The sequence below is a fragment of the Vombatus ursinus genome, unplaced genomic scaffold, assembly GCF_900497805.2.
Source record: "Vombatus ursinus unplaced genomic scaffold, bare-nosed wombat genome assembly UNPS02014814.1, whole genome shotgun sequence".
Taxonomy (NCBI): domain Eukaryota; kingdom Metazoa; phylum Chordata; class Mammalia; order Diprotodontia; family Vombatidae; genus Vombatus; species Vombatus ursinus.
In genome coordinates, this window is record NW_020954592.1 from 9,738,277 (window position 1) to 9,759,655 (window position 21,379).

At 33.3% G+C, this 21,379-nt stretch overlaps 1 protein-coding gene across 2 annotated transcripts in view; it reads left to right on the forward strand.

The window, feature by feature from the left end:
* Window positions 1-20,959, forward strand: part of MOSPD2 (motile sperm domain containing 2) — a 46,431-nt gene extending 25,472 nt beyond the window's left edge. For both annotated transcript variants that reach the window (XM_027835361.1, XM_027835362.1), the window contains 11 exons: window positions 2,882-2,968; window positions 3,851-4,005; window positions 6,726-6,786; window positions 9,181-9,219; window positions 11,496-11,620; window positions 12,809-12,985; window positions 13,500-13,612; window positions 17,580-17,676; window positions 19,501-19,597; window positions 19,950-20,079; window positions 20,824-20,959. In XM_027835361.1, the coding sequence (XP_027691162.1) occupies window positions 2,882-2,968; window positions 3,851-4,005; window positions 6,726-6,786; window positions 9,181-9,219; window positions 11,496-11,620; window positions 12,809-12,985; window positions 13,500-13,612; window positions 17,580-17,676; window positions 19,501-19,597; window positions 19,950-20,079; window positions 20,824-20,944 (1,202 nt within the window). In that variant the 3' untranslated portion in view covers window positions 20,945-20,959. The remainder of the gene's footprint in view (window positions 1-2,881; window positions 2,969-3,850; window positions 4,006-6,725; window positions 6,787-9,180; window positions 9,220-11,495; window positions 11,621-12,808; window positions 12,986-13,499; window positions 13,613-17,579; window positions 17,677-19,500; window positions 19,598-19,949; window positions 20,080-20,823) is intronic.
* Window positions 20,960-21,379: the final 420 nt, after the last annotated feature.

A 21,379-nucleotide genomic window follows, 5' to 3' on the forward strand; every position in this document is an offset into this window, starting at 1 on the left:
AAAGTGTCAATTTACTTGGAAAGTAAAGTGTCAATTTACTTGGAAAGAGGGCTAATTAAAATACAAAGCTAATGTTTACCCACATAAAATCAACATCAAGTTTTTTGGGGTTTTTTTTTCCCTACAACTTCACTCAAATATAAAGCTTCATGGGTCTAGGAGAACTAAGCATTTCAAAAGCATTCTGATTGCAACTCTAAGAAATTAGAGGTAGGTTCTAAAAAAACAATAAAGTATTTGGAAGCCTTTTTAAAGTTATCAAGCATTGAGAGGCAGTCATAATATTAATTTATAGTTATCACTTATATAGTGATCACTTAGCTGTAGGTTGAATTGGAATCAGTCTTTTCATTCAGATCAGAAATATGTTTCATATAGATTAATATCATAATAACACAAAGCAGAAAATTTCACAAGTTCTTGGAAAATGACGAGTAAATCAGATAGAAGTTTTTACATTTGTTAGATTGCTGTCTTCAAACCATTTTCTCCCCACTATCCATCCTTGGTGCCACAGGTTATCTCAGCTCTTGATTCCATTACAAATTTGCCTCCTATTAGTTTAATAAGTAGTTTCCACTTGATCCAAGGTAATAATGTATGGATAGTTTTAATTCTTATTTTTAAACTGGAATTTAAGCTGGAATTTTAAAATAGATAATGCCCTTCCCCTTCTACCCAATGTGCCAGACAAGGAGGCATACTTTGTTAGCACAAGACTGAGCTAAGTGTTGGAAATGTAGGAATGCCAATAAAAGGTGGGCTAGAGCAGATGGAGTAACCCTAGTAGAGACTTGAGGCAGAAGGGAAGGGTATTGAATAGAATAAGAGATGACTCCTGGTGATTGGACTAAACTAGGACATCGCAATAAGACTTTGGTTTTGAAGTATGCAGGGTTTTAAAAGATGATTTTGTTAAGACCAACTTTATAAAATGTGTGACTGACTTTAAAAATTTTAAGAAAATACTCTGACATAAAGTGATATGTCTTGCTAGAGAAAATAGTGGTTTTCACTTATTATAAGTTTATTATTATATTTATTATATTGTAATTACATTATTATACATGATATAATGTTATATATTATATGATAGTATATAATATACTATACAATACATTATACAATACTATACAATATAATATACATAATATATGTAATATGCAATAATATAATTATTATAATATAATATAATTATACTTATTATTATTATAAACTGTTTCAGTTCTTATAAGAACTATATTCTGGCTGCTCTTATTTTTATTTTTCATGATTTGAAGGTCACAATTGTGCCGTTGCATAAAGCAGCACTATACTGTATACCACAATAAATTGCAAATGAATACTTGCCTTCTGTATAAATAGTTAGAGAAGAAATGGAAGGAAGTACCTTGTGAAATCATGGCTTGGGGTGAATTCTTCACCAAAGGAGAGATAGAGGTTATAAAAGATAGAATAAACTACTTTAGCTACATAAAATTTAAAAGCTTTTACAGGAACAAAACTAGTATAGCAAGAATAAGAAGAGGAGTGATCCTTGGGGGGAAATATCTTTAAAATGAGTATCTCAGATCAATCTCAGATATGTAAGAAGAAACAAAACAGTCTAACCACCATTCTCCAAAAGATATGTAGTCAAAGAATATGAATAATTTTAAAAAGAAAAATTGCAGACTGTGAACAACTGTATGAAAGATTGTTCCAAATAACTAATAATAAGAGAAATACAAATCAAAACAACTCTATTTTACCTTACCCAGTAAACTGGTGAAGATGACAAAAAATAGAAACAATGTTGGATATATTTGTTTCTAAACATACCCCTTTTCCTTCCTCTACCTAATGAGCCATTGCTTATAAGAAAAATTTAAAAAGAGATAGTTTATCAACACCAACCATGTCAACCATCTGACAATGCATGCAATATTCCATGCAGGTATTCTCCTACCTCTCCAGTGAAAGGAGGGAGGTGCATTTTAGCAACTCTTCTAAGTCCAAGCTTGATTATTACTAGATAGCATTTAGTTTCATATTAATGTTCCTTCTGTTTACATTGTTGGAGTCGTGTTAATAGTTTTCCTGGATTTTAATGGATCAGTTCCTATAATTCTTCGCATGGTTTTAATGGTATGATAATATTGTATTATATTCAAGTACTCAATTTGTATAGATAACTAGATACTGATATCTATCAACTTGATAGATCACTTGAGTAACACTTTTTAAAAAGAAATAGCCACATGTGGATTAATAGAATTTGCCCATATTTAAACTGCAGCAATCTGAGGTATGTGTAGTATTTAGATTAGTTTTTGAACAATTTAGCCTGAAAGGGGGAAAGAAAACTTCAGTTTCTTATCAAACTCTTTCCTAGTGTAGACTTTTCATGAGAGACATCCATAGTGGGTCTATGCAACATGATGTGAAAGCCTTTCCTTAGGTAATTTTACATTACTTGTTAAATATACTAATATAGTATATGGCCTACCCTTTTCTTATCTCTTACCATAACAGCTCACCTCCTTTTCTAATGATATGCCTCTGAAATGATGTCTTTTCTGCATACATACAAGTTGTCATTGGTAATATCCTGAAGACTCTGGAAGTCTGCCTTAGGCATTTCCATCATCTTTAAGTAATTGAAAGATTTTAGTCCAAGTATAAATTTTTGATTTTTTTATCTTTGCAATTTGCATGAATGAATGAAAAAAGCATTTATTAAGTGCTTACTATGTGCAAAGCACTATAAGTTTGAATAAGATTACTGAGGTTTATTCAAGCTGTTTTATAAAATTATCTCTGTCTTGTAAGTTTTCTATTTTACTTAGGCAGGCCCCTAAAGTACAACCACTGATAATTATCAAAATATTTTAATTTTTAGACCTGAGTGAATCCACTCTTCCCAAATGGCTATTTGAGGTTGGTGCTGTATATCTACATGGGTATGACAAAGAGGGCAACAAATTATGTAAGTATATGTGAATTTCTATCTCACTTTTTTGGCTTTTGAACATCAAAAGTTCTGGCAGCCACACCACATCACACTGTTGATGCCCTTTCTGAAGTTGCAAACCACTAAAAACTATAGCTTTTATTTTTTTCTTAAGTGAACTGTTACCTATCACGTTGCCTTTATTCTGTCCTTGTATAATTCAATTTTATATTTTATCCCCATTAAATACTATCTGTTTTTTTCTTTGTTTTTTTTTGTTTTGTTTTGGTTTTTTTTGTTTTTTGCATTTCAGGATCGTTTTAGTTGTGAGTTGTATCACCTAACGTTCCTAGTACTCTGCTGTTATCAAGGTGATTCTCAACCAGTTTTTCTGGCAAATAAAATCTGAGAATATGTATTTTGTTATTCAGTGATTTAGTGTTTGCTTTTAATAATCTCTGTGGCAAACACAATGTTAGAGAGGTTGTAGCTTGACATCAGTGAAACATTATTTGGAAGAACATTACTGAAATAGCAGTGCTTGTTAGAACGTTTGTTAGAATTCCAGTTACCAGTGGGTGAGAAGTATGTACCTATTTATGTTATAAAAACTTACCCAAGCTTATTAAAACAGAATTATCTGAAGTTTTTTTTTTTTAATGTACTGAAGCAATTCATTAATTTCCTATGGCAATATTGACTTTACCTCTTAATACTTTTCGGTTGACTTTTCTTTGTTTTATAGTGTTTTTATACTATACTACCTTCACTAGAAGGCAATCATCTTCTTCATCTCTGGAAAAAATGAAATAGAAAGCAATATGTCAAGGAATATTAATGATATTAATCATGATCTTTTTGCATTTGGAAAATTTTAATGTTTCTACAATTTTTTTCTACTTTTTCTTCTGGTTCAAGTCTGGTTCAGAGTCAAGTTTCATACAAAAGACAATAAAACAATTTTGGACAAAAAGAAGCTTGTAGCCTTCTGGCTAGAACGTTATGCCAAAAGAGAGAATGGAAAGCCCTTAACAGTGATGTTTGACATGTCAGAAACTGGACTGAGTAACATAGTAAGTGTTTTCATTGATGTTATAATTTTAACTTTCAGGATAATTGGTCTATTTCATGATGTTTAGGGATTTTCTTCTTTTCCAGTAATCAGCACTAATGTAGTAAAGTTTATGGCTGTAAAGGGGAAAGCTCTCCTTTACTTACCCCACACTCCCAGTAACAGCTGTCATACAGTACTGAGTAGATTCACCTTAAGCTGTGATTTCTCAAAAATTATGATTCCAATTTATACCTAAGTGATTAAATTCCCTGTTATATTGTTTCATTATTTTGGATTAAAGTGGTAGACTTCATAGGAAAGCTTACCATATAAGAGCAAAAGATTTATTTTATTTCTTTTTTTATGATTTTCACAAAAACATAGGACATTTATAATATAAAGTAGATTTGGTCTTCTTGCTTGGCTGCTATACTCAAGAGTAAAATACCTCTACTAATAGTAATGATATTTAACCAATCAACATGGTAGGTAGAGATAAGGTTCAGAAAAAATAAAAAGACTTTGTATACCAAAGGATAATATCTTCCTTTTGTTGTGATATAAATTTACTTTTCTCCAGGCAAACTTTAATAGTAGGAAATTGTCCATATTGTCTTTGGCTACTTGACAGGAGTTCTACATAAATTCTTTTGGGTTGGCTTTGCTTATGAGCTTTTCTCTAGGTGCTGGTGCTTATTTATTTAATGTATAGCCAACAAGTCTCAGATTTGGTCTTTTGTTGCCTTAGAGCTTTCTACATACCCCCATATGCCCTAGAGGCAGCTGAGATCATCTGATATATTTTAGTTTTTGTTTCTCATATTTTAATCTTAAAGGAGTTTTAAGATAGTCTTCTTTAAAAGTTTCTTATGTGCTATATTTCCTTGACCACCTAGGTTGATCATTCTAGATTGGGCATAAGAAAGATAAGTTTCAGAGTAAAATTAAATGATATAAATAGATTAACATTGGCATAGGTGTCAATTTGGGGAGGTTAAATAAATATTATTTAAAATCTGTAGTTTTATGGTGTTTGAAGACATTATTGTGCATTTGCCTATTTTATATTTTAAATTTTTCATTTTGAAATCAGGTGCAAGAAAAATGTCATTGTTTCATACCTAATCATTGAAGACTGAGGGATGAGAATTAGGTTTTATTAGATGGTAGTATTATCTTTTATCAGCCAAGCTTCACCTGTATTTCATCATTTTTAAGTTATTTGCTGTCTTGAGAAAACTATTAATGGTATAAGACATTTCAACTCCTTTTATAGCATTTGAGGGCTACATCAGCACAAGAGAGTAAGAGGGTTGCTGTTACACTTTTTTTGTTCTTCTTTTGGCGGGGCATAGATGATTGCATAAATGAAGTTTAAAAATCAGTCTTGTTTTTAAGTCTCACATCATTTCAGGTCATTTAATGTGGGGAATTGCAGTCTCAGGAATTTTTCTCCAATATCAATAAATACTGTTAGGATCTTTCAACTAGTAAAATATTCTGTCTTTAAAATCTCAAGTGTTTTAAGTATTATGTGACATTTAATACATTTTATGTGATTCAAGGATATACAGATGCTAAGTTCCAGAGCTAGAATTGCTCATTTTAATATTAAGATAAACATATGATTTTTCATCATAACTAATGCCAAAGATGTGGTCTTATCACTCCCATAGATCTCAATCCAAGAAAATGTCATATGAACACATTTTGATTTAATCACATGCCTTTTACATTTAATGGAGTTTGAATTTTAAGGGTTAGATTGGGATTTTCTTTTCAGTATGTAGTGTAAAGTTTATCAAAAACTTTCATGTACCACATTATTTTATTTTGGTAGACAAGTAAAACTTGATAAGTTTGTGATGAATGTATGGATTCTTATGTTTTCACTGTTAAGATATAGGCAGGATAGCTAATAGTTATTTCTAGAACCTTACTTTTACTTATGGTAAAATGTAAGGCAGAGATACTTAGTTTTAGGTCAAATCGAGATGATTATTGGCTATGAAAGTACTTTGTTATGATTAATTGTAATTTATTTTTAATCTAAATTCTCTATATTGTATATTCCAATTAAAAGCAACTCACTATAGGAAAATCCTAACTTTACAAAAATAATAGTTTCATATACCACTATTAATCCAGGATTCATTTACATATATATTAGGATATGGTGTTTCTTTCATATCTCAGAGTTAAATATCACAATTCCCACCACAGTGCAATTTAGGACAGATGGAGCTCCTAGGGAATGCACATACATATAACATCATAGACCTCTAGGGCTAGCGTGGCCCGAACTTTTCATTTTACAGTTGAGAGAACTAAAGAGACTTGTTCAGGGTGGCACAACCTACTGTGCACACTGCCAAGTTTGATATAGCAATAAATCTGACTTCTATATACATTATAAGTGATATTATAGAGAGCTTTATTATATCATATATTATATTATAATATATTACAATTATATATTATTATAGAGATTATATGTATATTATAGAGAGCTTTAAAGTTTTTAGCACACTTTACATAGAGTCCCTCACAGGAAGCAGGCTCCAAGAAGTTAGGGGAGATTTGTGTTCCAACACCAACTCACTTTCTGAAGTATCTAATGATAGCTCAGAATTAAATTTTTTCATTTGTGGTCAGCACATCCATTTTCTTCTGACGGGTTACATTTAAATTCTATAGTGGAGAAATCTTCATTTATTAAGTATGTAATCTTTATTTTAGGACATGGATATTGTTCGGTTCATCATCAACTGCTTTAAAGTTTATTATCCTAAATACCTCAGTAAGTAATTGGTTTCTTTTTATAGACTTCATATACTTTAGCTATAGAAGATGTTTTGGCACTAGGGAGAGTTTGACCTGTGGAGTTTTTATTTTTGTGGTGAAAAATATTACTCAAGTCTCCTAGCACATTCACAGATTTGAAAACAAAACAGTTCTTAAGAAATTTTATCCTTTATAAAAGTAAATCTACATGGTTTATACATTCACCACATACGTATATCTGCATACTTCACAAAATGTATCTACCCATGCATGTGTACATAATCATAGTTAACTGTCTTTAAAATTATCCATTTCAAATATTAATTAATTTGTTTTTACATTGAAGAAAGAATAGACAACGTGTCACAAAATTTCATTTTACTCCCAACCACAGAATATCACAAAAAATTCTTGCTCAGAAGATCTGGTATACAGAAATAATATTTTTTGTACTTTAACTTCCATTAATTCCCTAAGAGAAAAAAAAATCTGTAGCAACTTAGGTATTCTCGTTTTATTTATTGCATATATCATTTCAACAATTAAATGCTAACGTGTTTAAGCTAAATTCAAAAGGAAGACCTTTTTTAAAAGGAAGGAGGGGAAATGGAAAGATCAAGAAATTAAAAACTCAAATCACCAACCACATAAATCCTTGTATAACACTATAACCAGTGTTCTTTTGGGTATTGTAACTCAGATGCTGTGGTATGACTTATTCCCAGCTTCCCTCTGAGTATTGTTCTAATGTGAAATACTCGATGAGAAGAATGCTCGATATGATCATATTTTTCTCCTTCTAATTCAGTTTTTGAATTTATATTGATTAACATAATCTCCTGGTTACTGAGCACTCCTTTCAGCTTTGTTTCCAGGAAGAATACTGGTAATCTCCGCATTCTAAGCCAAAGGCCATTTTGATTAGTGTCAGTCCTTAGTTTTGAAGTTGTGCTAGCTTTCCCCTGACTTCATTTTATCCACTTAATTCATTAAGGAATGTAGGTCAGTATCAGTGGTCATTGTGAGGCTATGTTGATTTGCTCTTTGGCCTCTTGTTTTCTTGATTTTTTTTTTAGTGGAAATAGTTTATGTAGTGTTTTAAGCTTTCCAAAGGAATTTGGAAACCTTGTGAATAATTATACTTGTCTGCTATTTGAAGTAACCAAACCACATTAAAGAGCAAAGAACCTATGCAAAATGAATTTGAATGCCAGTAACCTGAATTAAATTGAAAGATTAATTTATAATTAGTGTGTGTATATTAATCTTATCAGAGTTTTAAGATAGTCTTCTTTGAAGGTTTCCTATGTACTGTATTTTCTTGACTACCTCGATTCACTTTAAAGTAGGTTTTTTGTAGCCACTATTTAGTTTTGTAGCATATAATATTTTTTAAAATAATTTTATAAAGTAGTTGCAATTTTAATTGAATTCTATGCTTAAAATGTAATTGTAAAATCTTAAACTTGAGACTTAGTTTAAATTTATCTGAGAGATTTAACTACAGTGATCTGTCTTCAGATTACTTGCTACTTGTAATACATGTATGCACTTCAGGAACTCTGCATGCTTGGGAGAATGATGGTCCATTTTTATTCGTCTGAATTCTAACAGTATAATAATACCAGAAATCTCTTTTGTATTTTCTGGTCCTTTTTTACATTTGTAACAGTCTGCATAATATCTTCATCTCAAAATGAAAATCATATTTTTGTGTTTGGAAGTGTAGGCTTCTTAGAGTTCATAATGTTAAATATGTAATTATTTTTGTTTGCTTGAACATATTCATTTTAAAATAAATAACCGGTATAGTTTAATAACACAACTATTTTCAATAAATATTTTAAAAATATAACTCAGATTTGGAAATCACTTTTCAAAAAACTCAGTGGCCCACAAAATTTAATAGACCAATTTTCACCTCTCCCTCACTACTGATAAACAGCATTGTGTATACTTTCTTCCCCTTTTCCCTTTCTCTCCCTTGCTCTCTCTTCCCCCTCATTCTCTAACCTCCTTTATGCCTCTTTTTAATATCCCTATCCTCCTCTCTCCCCACCCATTTACTGATTTATCAGTAGTTGGCATTAGGTTGCTAACTACTCAATCCTTTCTTACATTTCTTCATGCTTAGACAACAACAGCAGTAGTAGAAGGACTGAGGGTTGATAGAGTTGCCAGGAGACAGGACTAGAATCACAGCATTATGACATGTGGGTCTGCCAGTGTTGTTGGTGCTATATATCTGTATTGGACATTTCACCTACTAATAGGCCATACAATTTTCAGGCTTCCCAGTTTTAGTTTTAGCTTCTTGACCAATTATTTTTAGGATAGATATAAATGGATAATTAATCTTACTATAGAAGTGTTAAGCCTTATCAAATTCGTTCATTCTTTTATCTTTCAGCAAAAATTGTTGTCTTTGATATGCCATGGATAATGAATGGTGAGTTTTTATTACTTGGGAATTTTCATGTAGCAAAATACCCTTTACCCTCACATACCCTCTTCATGTTTTGTTTTTATCCACATATAGGGTGATAATAAGTTTTATGAACTTCCTTGGAATCTAAAGCCCTGTAGAATGTTGAATAGCCTTTCCTGAAATTCCTGGGCTATCCATCTATCTAAACTTCAGAGATAGTCCTGGAAGCATCTGTCTGCAAGCATCAGAGTTTTATCAGGGAATCTCTGACCACAGGGTTTTTTGTAGAATGTCAGAAAAATTGGTTCAGTTATGGAGGCCATTGGGTCTCAAGTTGTAAACATTCCTGTTCTCTCCCAAAGTTCTTTAGGGCCAGAATACTTAGAATAGATTTAACAATAGGTGTACCCAAAAGACTTGTTACAAAAGTATCACATCATGTTTTCTAACTTATTTTAAGTTACAGTAGGTTTTGAAGGATAAGAGGCTATTGATCCTAATATCTAAACCAACCACTTTATTTTCTCAGTGAGTGAAGCCTTAAGACTTAAGTGACTTGCTTACAGTCACACAACAAGTGCTAAGTAGTAGAGCTAGGATTTGTCTGTGTCCTTGGACTCCACATCTCCCAATTCTCATTCTACCATGCCATGAAAATTTTTAGAATCATATCATTACCTTGTATATTAAAATAAATATTAGTGTTCTGTTATAGTTAAGTCAGTGGGCATATTAAGTTTAGGCCCAAATAACATGAAAAAAAAATATATATATATACACACACATACGTACATATATATAAACACATGCATATACATTATATATGTAGTGTGCAGGAAAAAAAATCATAAAGACACATTTAACCAAGGTATAAAAGGTGGTTGTGGTTTTTCCTTCTCAGTTTCAAATTTGTAAAATTAGCAGAAATATTCCCCTGAGACTTTGGTTAAAACTATTATGGAATAATAGTTGAAAGCTGGTTCAGTTCAACAAGTATTTATTAAGTGTTTATGCATATCACTGTGGTGTAGGTCCTGGGAATACAAAGACAAAAATGAAATTCCTTCTGCCCTCAAGGAGCTTACATCCAATTTTAAACTATATTTATATTAAGTATAACATAATTTATGTATTTTAAAATTTATATATTTTGAATACATATTTAAATATGTATTTGAAATATGTTTAAGATGTATTTGTTAAATATTTTAAAGATATTGAGAGAGAGACAAGTTGAACTATGATGGGTTAAAGATACATACATGTAACATACACGTATCTTGAGTATATTTTTGAAATATATTTTAAGATAAATTAAAATAATAAAATTATATACAAAGAAAAAAGAACTTCATAAAGAAACCTTAATATATATGCTACGTTAAAGCTTTGTAAACCTTATTTATATTCACTAAGGTTTACAAAGCTTTTTTTCCACCATTTTAAAGATGAGCTCAGAGAAGATAGGTTACAGATTCACACGCCTCATAATATACTATATATTTCATTATTTCTCGCTGGATATGCTTTAGACTGTTTTGACCAATAAAAAATCCATATTAGCTAAATCAAAATGGAAGCTTATAGAGGAGAATTACCAAACACCCACATTGGTGGATGTTCCATGGTATTTTTACCTTTCCCAACCCTTTCATAGATAACTCGTTCTTTGCCCTTACAGCTAGATGAGTTCCACAATTATGGTTAATAAAACTTCTAGAAGACAGGCTGAGAGTTCTTAGATGAGAAAAAATGTAGAGCCGAGGTAAGAAGTTGGGGCCTGAAATCTTGTGTTCCCACATTGTTCATAGTGCTTGACACATAGTAGACACTTAAATGCTTGTTGATTATGATGTCAAAACAGTGCACCTGAGATACTGTCTTGGTATGCTTTGAGTATGTTCTGACATGAAGTTAACCTACACAGGCTGCTCCCACATGGGTAAGCAGTGCCAGTGAAAACACTGCAGTTTACTTAACACCATTGTCCATTTCATTCCACTCTTGTGATTAGTGAGCCCAATCTTTGAGACTGCAGCAGCTGAAGTTACCATGGATTTCTGCAAGATCCACAACCTTGGGGAAAATGGCAAACTGAATAATGATTATGGCAACTTGGCTTACTGAATGTTAGGAACTGTAAAGTAAAGTAATGGTATAACTGTCTTCTAGCACTGAAAATGTTAATAAATACATCTTTTAAGAAAAAAAATTGACTATTCTTAGATCAGCCTTTTGTGATGTGTGCAATAAGTTAAATAAGAAACAATTTAATGAAATTATTGTATATTCTCTAGCTGCTTTTAAAATTGTGAAAGGCTGGCTTGGTCCAGAAGCAGTGAACATGTTGAAGTTTACTGGTAAAAATGAAGTGCAGGAGTACGTCAGCATAGAATACTTGCCCCCACACATGGGTGGAACTGTAAGTATGGTGGTTGACAAGTCTAAAATATTTGTAGATAAAGTCTTGTATTTTTCCTTAGTTGGGGGAGGGGAGGGACTCTTAAAAATTCAGCAATGGAAAATAGAATTATTGTGTAGAAGAAAATCATAGGTACCTAGTAATCATAAAGTAAGAATTTCTTAAAATATAATTGATAAATACACATCACAAAAAGAAATGTATCAGACCTTAACAAAATTAATTGTAAATTTTAGGCCAAGTGGGTCATAGGTTTAGTGATGAAAGAAGTATTAGAGATCATCTTGCAGGGGTGGGGAACTTGCAGCCTGGAGGCCACATGTGGCCTTCTAGGTCCTTGGGTGACGCCTTTTGACTGAGTCCAAGTTTTACAGAATAAATCCTTTTATTGAGGGAATTTGTTCTGTGAAGTTTGATTCAGTCAGAGTGCCACACTTGAGGACCTAAAGGGCCTCATGTGGCCTCAAGTCTGCAGGTTCCCCACCCCTGATTCTAGTCCAAATGCCTCATTTTACAGATAAGGAAACTGAAGCCCAGAGAGGGGAAAGTACCTTGTGCCCAGTAACGCAGTGAGTGAGTGTAAGGTCCAGGACTCGATCTTCTTACACTAGATCTAGTTCTCTTTCCATAACCCCACAACTCCTCTATTATGACTGGTTGACTGGCACTTAAGACCAGGGGAATGTCAGTTAAATGTTTTAAGTTATATGAATATTAAGCTGTAACTAGTGGTGCTAAAGACATTTTTAAAATGTAACATTTTATGGAGCAATGTATGTGCTTATTTGGAAGTATCAGTTAAAACATGCAGGGACTATTTTTAAAGCCTTATTTTTTCTATCAAATTCACATCATTTACTAATTACTAGGCTAACTTTGACTTATGATCAGAGCCAAGGAACAGCAAATCCAAAAATCTTCATACTTTAACTTTTTGTTCATTTTTCTTGAGTCTTTAAATTAGAAACAGCATGGCTTTTTAAAAATTTCTTATTTTCTGTAATAATTTCCCCATAAGACTTTTGTAGCTTAAAATTTAGAAATATAATAAAAAGCTTTTTAAAATTATTCAACTTCTAAAACATCACTTTAAGACTAAGTACATTTTAAATCCATTGGGGAAATAATTTATTTCTTTTTCTTGCTAACATCTTTATGATAACTGATATTTTATTCTTTATGTTTCAGGATCCTTTCAAATATAGTTATCCGCCACTAGTGGATGATGATTTTCAAACCCCTTTGTGTGAAAATGGACCTATTACCAGTGAAGATGAAACTGAAAGTAAAGAAGATATAGAAACAGATAATAAAGAAACCGGGGAAGCAAACTCCAGTGAAGAACAAGTTGTCATTCCCAGAAAGGTAATTTTGAGAATAAGATGACATTAGGTATAAAAGATGGGAAAAAAATTATGTGAAAATATCTTAAGGACGTTGACATTAAGTTGTACATATAAGTTGCACCAATTTTTTCTTCCTTTTGCCTGCTTTGTTGAAGCAATATAGCTGTACAGTATATAATTTTATTCTGCCTAAGCTGATTATTCTCAGTGGGCTAAAGAGATAGTAGTATAATGTTCTAATTTAAATTAAATTTAAGGGGCTATTGTGTGATTTAATGAGAGTTCCTAGAGATTGTAAATCTTTTGTGGACATGTTTTGCAGTTTTTCTGTATCTTTGCAGCCTAGCACACAGTAGCACTCAAGAAATATTTTTGGTGTGATGGTGATAATGATGCAAAAGTCAACTAGAAATTTTTAATTAGATAGAAACACCATCCTTTTCCATTTTTTTTCAATAGAATAAACTGTTTAATTGTCAGTAGGTTTATTACCTTCCATTTCTATGTAATTACTGGGTTTTGTCTTCAAACAGATTAACCCAGTAGAACAAACTTCCAAAATAGAAGAGTCTGATAAAGTGGATTCCAAGATAAAAACTTTAAAGAAATCATTGAGCATGTTTAAAGGAGTCCTATTGCACATCAGGTAAAGATTTAAAGATGTAGTTACCCTTTGTCGTGTGTGTGTGTGTGTGTGTAAGACACATTTTTTTTTTTTCAGCCAAAGATAAGGTTTATTAGAACATCCATCATATTGGGCAGACTCTTAAGGAATCTGAAAATTAGTAAGCTATTGGCTAGATTTTAAGGATCTGAGTAGAGGCTCCATTATAAGAATCTAAGCATCTTAATGGAGACAAGATGGACCTTATATACAGAAAGCCTGTGGGAGCGATCTAGGAGTGGCCAAGTAGTTTGGGGTAACGGGAAGAGGGGTCTAAGAAGATCGGGGTGGGAGTGGCCAGTAAGCTGGGGTGAACATAACTCCTAGGACCTGGACAATGGAGCCTAGCTAGAATTAAGTGTGGGAAATGGCCAGGGGCCATAGGGAGGTAAGACAATGGAGGGGAGATTGGGAGTAGCCACAATGAAAGGCCAGTTGATGGGATTATAGCATCAGGCAAACACCAGAGATTTGACCATGTGGGAAAGTCCAGGGTTTTTCCTTTCTGGGGCCCAGATCCCAACCCTATCATTCCCCCCTCAAACAAATGGGACCCAAATTCTTTTGGAGTAAGGGGCAAAGGTCTCGGCTTCTGAAACTGCTTCCTGCTGGCAAGGGGCCTGTAAAGCTATCCCTGCCTGGAGGGGGTCCCAAAAAGGAGGTTGACTGGAACTGAGCACAGGCTGCATCCAGGGAATGATGTGGGGACATTGGCTGGTACTTGATGTTTGCTGCCAACTGTAGGTGAAATGGCCCATAGTCTGGAAGACATAAATCTGACAGAAAAAAACTGCAGGGCCCAGATACAAAGCAGGGACTAGATTTAGGGCCCAACTTTGAGAGGATAAACCATCCTTAACTCTGTTTGGATTCAGATAATTCAGTTTTCCAACCATGCAGTATCAAATCCACCTCATAGCCAGACTCAGAAATAGCCAAGTGGGTAACATTCCCTTTCAAAGCAATATAATGGGGAAACTGGATCCCATCTTAGACTGAGGCTAAAATTGTCCTCTCAGCTTTTCCCAATGCTGACTTCCCACCAGTATCACATTCTCTGAGTAGCTTGTGTCATTTCTCTCAAGATGGTGGATTATTGATTATCGATCAATTATGATCCATCAGATAATTCAAAATAAAGTCCTATGAGCTTTTACCTCAAACAGCAAGTTTCACTAATCACAGTTCAGGAAAAACTTTTCGAGGATTTACATCTCATTTGTCCTGGTATAAAAAGCCAATCATTAAAGATTTCTATACACTTGCAAATTCTGAGCAAGCCATATGTAACCCACACAAGCTTTTTGGCTAGTTTATACATTAAAACAATAACCAACAATAGCCAAATTATTTTAGTGGTAACCAAATTATTAAAAGTTGCATGACATAACTGATACAGAAAGTTCACCAATTTGAAATTTGAAACAAATCCATTACCAATCAGGTGACTTCAGTTTTGTTAAATGCACTTCCAAATTACTTTACATAGAGAATCAACATCTCAACATTAACAGTTAAAACTACAGATTTAAAAGAGCGTGCTTACCCAAGTTTGGAGGCTAGCATCATTACCTTGAGCAGGATGTGCTGAACCTGGGTGATTCTTCCAGGCAAAGGTTGCCCTAGGGCCCAAGGCCATTGGGGCGGGGGAATGTATGCTGTAGCTGCTGCCCCTCCCCCCTCCTTCCTTTCCCAGGTGGGGGAGGGTGAAATCAAAGGTGAGGGGTAAAGGGTGAAACTTCTTCTCCTGTGAGAGGGGTTAACAGATACCCTCTTGACTCAAGGGAAGGGAGTACCAGGTTATACAGGTGTTCCAAAACTCCTTAATGATCAATCACAAAACCTCCAGAATATGCCAAGATATTTTTAGCTGTTCTAACTTTCCTTGTAACCTCCATGAAGGAGGATTCAGAGGTGCAGAGGGAAGGGAGTAAGTAAGCCTCAGGGAACCAAAAAGCCACTGCAGTTTTCCCCAATTTCCTAGCGCTGAGGTAATTAACAGAATTGAGCATACACTTCCAGATAGGGCATTCATCCTTGTCCTCTATGCTGCGGAAGGTGTACCCAGGTCCATGGCCTTCAACTGACCCAGTGGATCCAGAGCCTGAGAGCATCAGGCCTAGTGAGAGACAGCCTCCTAACTGTCTGCCCAAAAAGCACCTCCAAGCCTTGGTGCTTGGAGAGCAACCCTAACTGCAGAGCAAGAAAGGAGGGAGGGGAAGCTTCCATACCTTCCAGTCTTGGCTGAAGAAGAACTTGGGGTTAGGCAGTTTCCCTGTACGGGCCACCAAAATGATGCGGTTTAGAGGTTAGGGCTGCTGGGACCCCATTTCACAACACGTGGGTCCTGCCCGAAAGAATTCGACCCAAGTCTTCTTTCAGCCAAAGACAAGGTTTGTTAGAACATCCATCATATTGGGCAGACTCTTAAGGAGTCTGAACATTAGTAAGCTATTGGCTAGATTTTAAGAATCTGAGCAATGGCTAGATTATAAGAATCTAAGCCTGTAACATACATTTTTAAAAAATGATTTTAACAGAGTTGTGAAATACAGGACAGTTGTATACAGTTAAGGAGATAAGAATTGAATCTGTAGTTTCATTGATATAGAGAACTCTCCTGGATGAGAAAACACCCTCTACCAATACAAGTCATCACCTTCTTTGCAATTTACAGTCTTGGCACCTACTACCAAGAGCTTAAGCAACATGCCTAGGGTCACACAGCCAATATATGTCAGATGTATAGCTTGAACACAGGTCTTCCTGGCTCCAAAACCAGTATGCTATCCATGCTATCTCTCCATTTGAAGATAAAACTGAAGTATCATATCAAAAGTTGACCAAGATGATTCTTTTAAAAGAAACAAGCAAAATTCTTAATATTTTTTTGGTAACTGTGACACCCAGAAATACTTGATGCAAAGAACAATCTTCAAAAGCTTAAGTTGGGATGATTGATGAAATGGAGTTTTTAGGTTTTTTTTTTTTTAAATGAATCAAAATATTCTGGTTTATATTGTCCTTCAGAGAGGCCTGATGAAATTTGACCAAGTAAACTGTAATTCAAAAGTATTATTGAATTGTATTTTAGTGTTGTCATTAAAGAATATCATTAAATTAATTCTAGGTTGAAAACAGTAAGCATTCTGTCATGAATTCTTCCTTGCAAATTAAACTCAAAATTTTATTTTAGTTTTTTTTAAAGCTGAATTTGTCTAATTATAAAGAACTGTCCCCATATCAAAATTTTAAACTTTCATTTTGATCACGTTCTATTCTTATAATTATCATTATTATTTGCTGTTAGACTCAGTGTTTTGTAAAAGTGTTTTTTATTACCTTATAGCTGTAATTGTCAATTCTTTAATTATTTATGTTTTGGTCATTTTTAAATAACTTTCCAAGATGTTAAATATACTTTGAATTCATACATTAAGAGGTTGATGAACTACTTTTCCTGGTTCTTTTCTTTCTTCTTAGGAGATAAGAGTATGATGAAGGAAAAAAAAAACTTGAAAAATAATCCCTTAGGTTTGAGTTCTAGCCCTTATCTCTATTATTGTGGGGAAGTTACTTTACTTTTCTGACCCTCATTTTTTTTAAATTTTAAAATGAAGGATAATTATACTTGTGTGGGCTGCCTCACAAACTTACAGAGAAGCAGTTTATAGGGCTATATAAATGTGAGTCAGCATTAAAATTTTCTTATTTTGTGTTTTGGCCTAGGCTAATTCCTAATACTGTATAAATTACATGTATTGTGTTTATAAAAGTAGAATGACAATGACTTTTTGTCTTTTTTGACAAGTTTGTATCAGTAGATTTCTGTATTTGAGTACAGGTACTAAAGAAACACATTTAGTTTGTTTTTGATTGAAATTAATAGTAGGTGTAGTACAAAGGATTATTCAAACTAAATAGCGATCTTTGTTTTGTTTACATACAGCCCCGCTGAAGAACTTTATTTTGGATCCAAAGAATTTGGAGAGAAGAAGTGCTTAATAGTACTCACAAATGTAACAAAAAACGTAGTTGCATTTAAGGTAAATTGCTTAAAATCTACAAAATGTCATAAAACCAGTCTAATTAATTTTAATTTTTGTTTTTTGTTGTTGTTTTTTTGGAGTTATGTGACTTGCCCAGGGTCACACAGCTAGTACCTGTCAAGTGTCTGAGGCCAGATTTGAAATCACATCTTTCAGACTCCAGGGCTGGTTCTCTGTTCACTGTGCCACCTAGCTGCCCCTGCCCCCTAATTAATTTTAAGGAAGTCATCTGGTATATATAAGGCTGTCCAGGCAAGTTTTGGAGAAGGAATCATTTTAGTAAAAAACATTCAAAAGAATGATAATTAAACATACAGCATAAGAGTCTATCTATAAATTTAAGGGATGTCATAACTCTTCTTAAAGCTGTTGTCTTCTGTCCACTATTTTAGGTTTCTGACTTTTAAACATATAGAATTATAACTTATTTTTATCCTATTTGGACTTTGACTTACCGTAGTAATCTTTGTCTCCAGAACTCCTAACATTGAATCATAAGATAATATTCAGCATTAAGCTTTAAGTGTTAAATAAGTTAACATAAATTAAAATACTAGCAAATCACTTTCCTTACGGTATTAATAATTTAATTTATCAGATCAGTAAAGACAGATGGAATTACAGAATGAGAAGTGCAATCCTTCAGTGTGTGTATTTTCAAGGTTTGGATTTAGCATTTATCTCATTAATAAACATGATACCTATAACATATATAGATATAGATATATTAATATATGTATATATATTTATTCATGTTTATTTAACTTTTATGGTTATTGTGCACTAATGTTTTAAACTTTAATATTTAATATGTATTAAAACTGCTTCGCTGATCTTAGGTATATTATTGTTATCTAAGGTTTATTAGTGAACAAACATACATAGAATTTTTTGAGTGTGTAGTTCTGGGTTTTATAGAATCAAATCATTCTTTTCCTATATTATGTACTTTTATAATCCAAGTGCTCATGTTTGTTCAGCAAGGATCATGGGAAATACTAGGTCACTGGATTTGATATATTTTTCTTTTAAAACAAAGACTTCTTATGCTTATCCATCAAGATTGCTTTTTTAATTTCTGTTTAATTTCTGATTTTTTTTTTTAAGTACTGTAAAAGGCAATTTGGTCTAGTACCTGTTGAGTCAGACAGTGCTAGGTTTAGGTCCCATTTCTGACCCCTGGGTAAGCCGTTCAAGTTCTCAGTGCTCTGGACAGCTGTCTTGAGACTCCCAAGTTCCAGAGTATGCCAACCTTCATTGGTAGTAAATTCACTGTACTAGTGAAATCAGAGGTGCATTTCACCCTAATCCCTCCAGAACAGCAGACCATTAGTTTAAACATTGTTTTTGTTTTTAGTTCATTTCACATTCAAATTATTTTTAAAGCATCTCACATTTGGTGTGCCACTGCTTGATATTCCATACCCCACTCTTGTGCCCCAGCAGTCTTCTGCCTCACTGATTATAATGCTCTCTTTTCTTGCCCCTGTCTTTTAGAAACTCTCACTTCCTTCAAGGTTCAGATCAAGTACCATTTCCTACATGGAATCTATCCTTAAATCCACAGTTGTTACTATTTTTTCTCCTTTCCCTGAAATTACTTTGTATTTTCTCTATATATTTTGCATATTCTTATGAACATATGATGTCTTCGCTTGTAGAATGTAAGCTCCTTCAGGGCAGGAATAGTTTCATCATTTTTTTTTACCTAACAGTGCATTGTACATAGTAGGCATTTAATAAATGCTTGTTGTATTGGACCAAATTGACTTTAAGTAAAGCTAGAACTCTTAATCTACCCAAGTGCACTTACTGTTTCAGGTAAGAACAACGGCTCCAGACAAATACAGAGTTAAGCCAAGTAACAGTTGCTGTGACCCTGGTTCATCATTAGATATAGTGGTGTCTCTTCATGGGGGTAAGAACAAGTCACTGTCAAGTGGTATTTTTTACTAGCTGCCAATAAAATCTGAATCTTTCATTTTTAAAAGAACCTTTTTCTTATTAAATCAGCATTTCTTTTCTTCTTTTTCCTTTTATAATTGTTCTAAAATTGTAACTTACAATCAAAAGATTAAATCAGGGGGTTCTGCTACTAAAATAATTTGAAAAGTAAAAAAGTGTCTTAATTCAGACATGCAAGTGACATTTTTCCCTCTTTTCTTTCTTTACCTACCTCCTTGTTTTTCTTTTGTCCTTCCTCTTCTGCCTTTTTTTTTTTTGGCCTTTCTTTTTCCCTCATTGCTGTGCTGAATTATTTGGGACTGAAGGTTTCACAATTTCCCCTCAAGATCGTTTTCTAATAATGGCTGCAGAAATGGAACAGCCTTGTGGTACAGGGGCAGCAGAACTGGCACAGTTCTGGAAGGATATACCCAGAAGCAAAATAATGGAGCATAGGTAAGCTGGTGTGCAGTTGGGTAAAAAATAAATATGTGCCTATGTTGACTGAGACATCAATCACAGTAACTTTAATGTGAATAGAAAGAGAAGTTAATGTCTGAAACTAGTGATTCTTTAACTGTGACATAATTGAAAGGAACTAGAAAATGGGATCTCATGTTGGAAGTAAACACAGGTTAGACTTATCTCTAGTTTAAATTTCAGATTATCCATTAAGCAAAAAAAAGATTCAGTGGTATATAGCTATTTACCTTAAATTAGAATACTTGAAATCTGTTACATGTGTTTAACAGTTTAAAATAATTATTAAATCAGGCTTAAAAATTTTCTTTATTATTAGGAACAGAATAAGTACAACATTTTAAAATAATTTAATATAACAAAGTAAAATTACTTTCATATATTTGAATGTATAATAAGTCCCAGTTTTTATAAAACGGATTTTTCTAAAGAAAGAAAAGCCCATATGGTTCCATAGATTCATGTTATTACCCTGAATTTCTACTTTCTTATGTATCTCATCAGTGTTTTCAGTGTACTTAAGAGGTTCACTAAAATGCCAGTCAGAACAGAAAGGTAGAGATTGCCTATTAATGAATTTTGATTACTAGAACCAGTCAGGAGGATGGGGAATGGGTAACGTGGCCTCATTACTCTCGGAAGGGACTTTTCAAATTTTTAAATGTTTGAATTGTGTTTCTGCTTAATACTGCATACTGAGATTAAAGAAAATTTTCACAGGTTAAGATGCCAAGTTGATAGCAGTAAACCATCTTCTCTTACATTAAAAGAAAATTCTTTTAACATTCAATCCAAAAGCAATGAGGATATACATTTACAAGTAAGTTTTATTTCTTTCTAAATTAAATACCAAGATAAATTCAAACCTTTATCAACATTAGAAATCCATTTTTTTTCCAAGTTAAAGAAAAAAATGTTTTATATTAGAGATCGAAAAAAAGTGTTGGATTGCTTCCTCTTGGGGAAGGCCTAAATAGGCAATGGATGGAATTTTTACCTTTGCGAGTTGTAAATCTTTCAAGCCCCAATTATTTATTTATGAAAAGACAACTGTGCAACGCACAGAGTGCTTTGGGGGTTTTAAAGTAAGTTGACAAAGCCATTGCCTTTAGGGGTCTCTCATATCTAATAGGGGGAAGTACTATTTAGTGCATTAGATTAGTTTATAGTGATTTTATTTCTGCCAGCCAAATTGATTTATGGTGGTACTGTGTTGTCAGCTGGATTGGTGGTTGATGGATGGTCACAGGGGTGATAGTATGAGAGTGGTGGCATA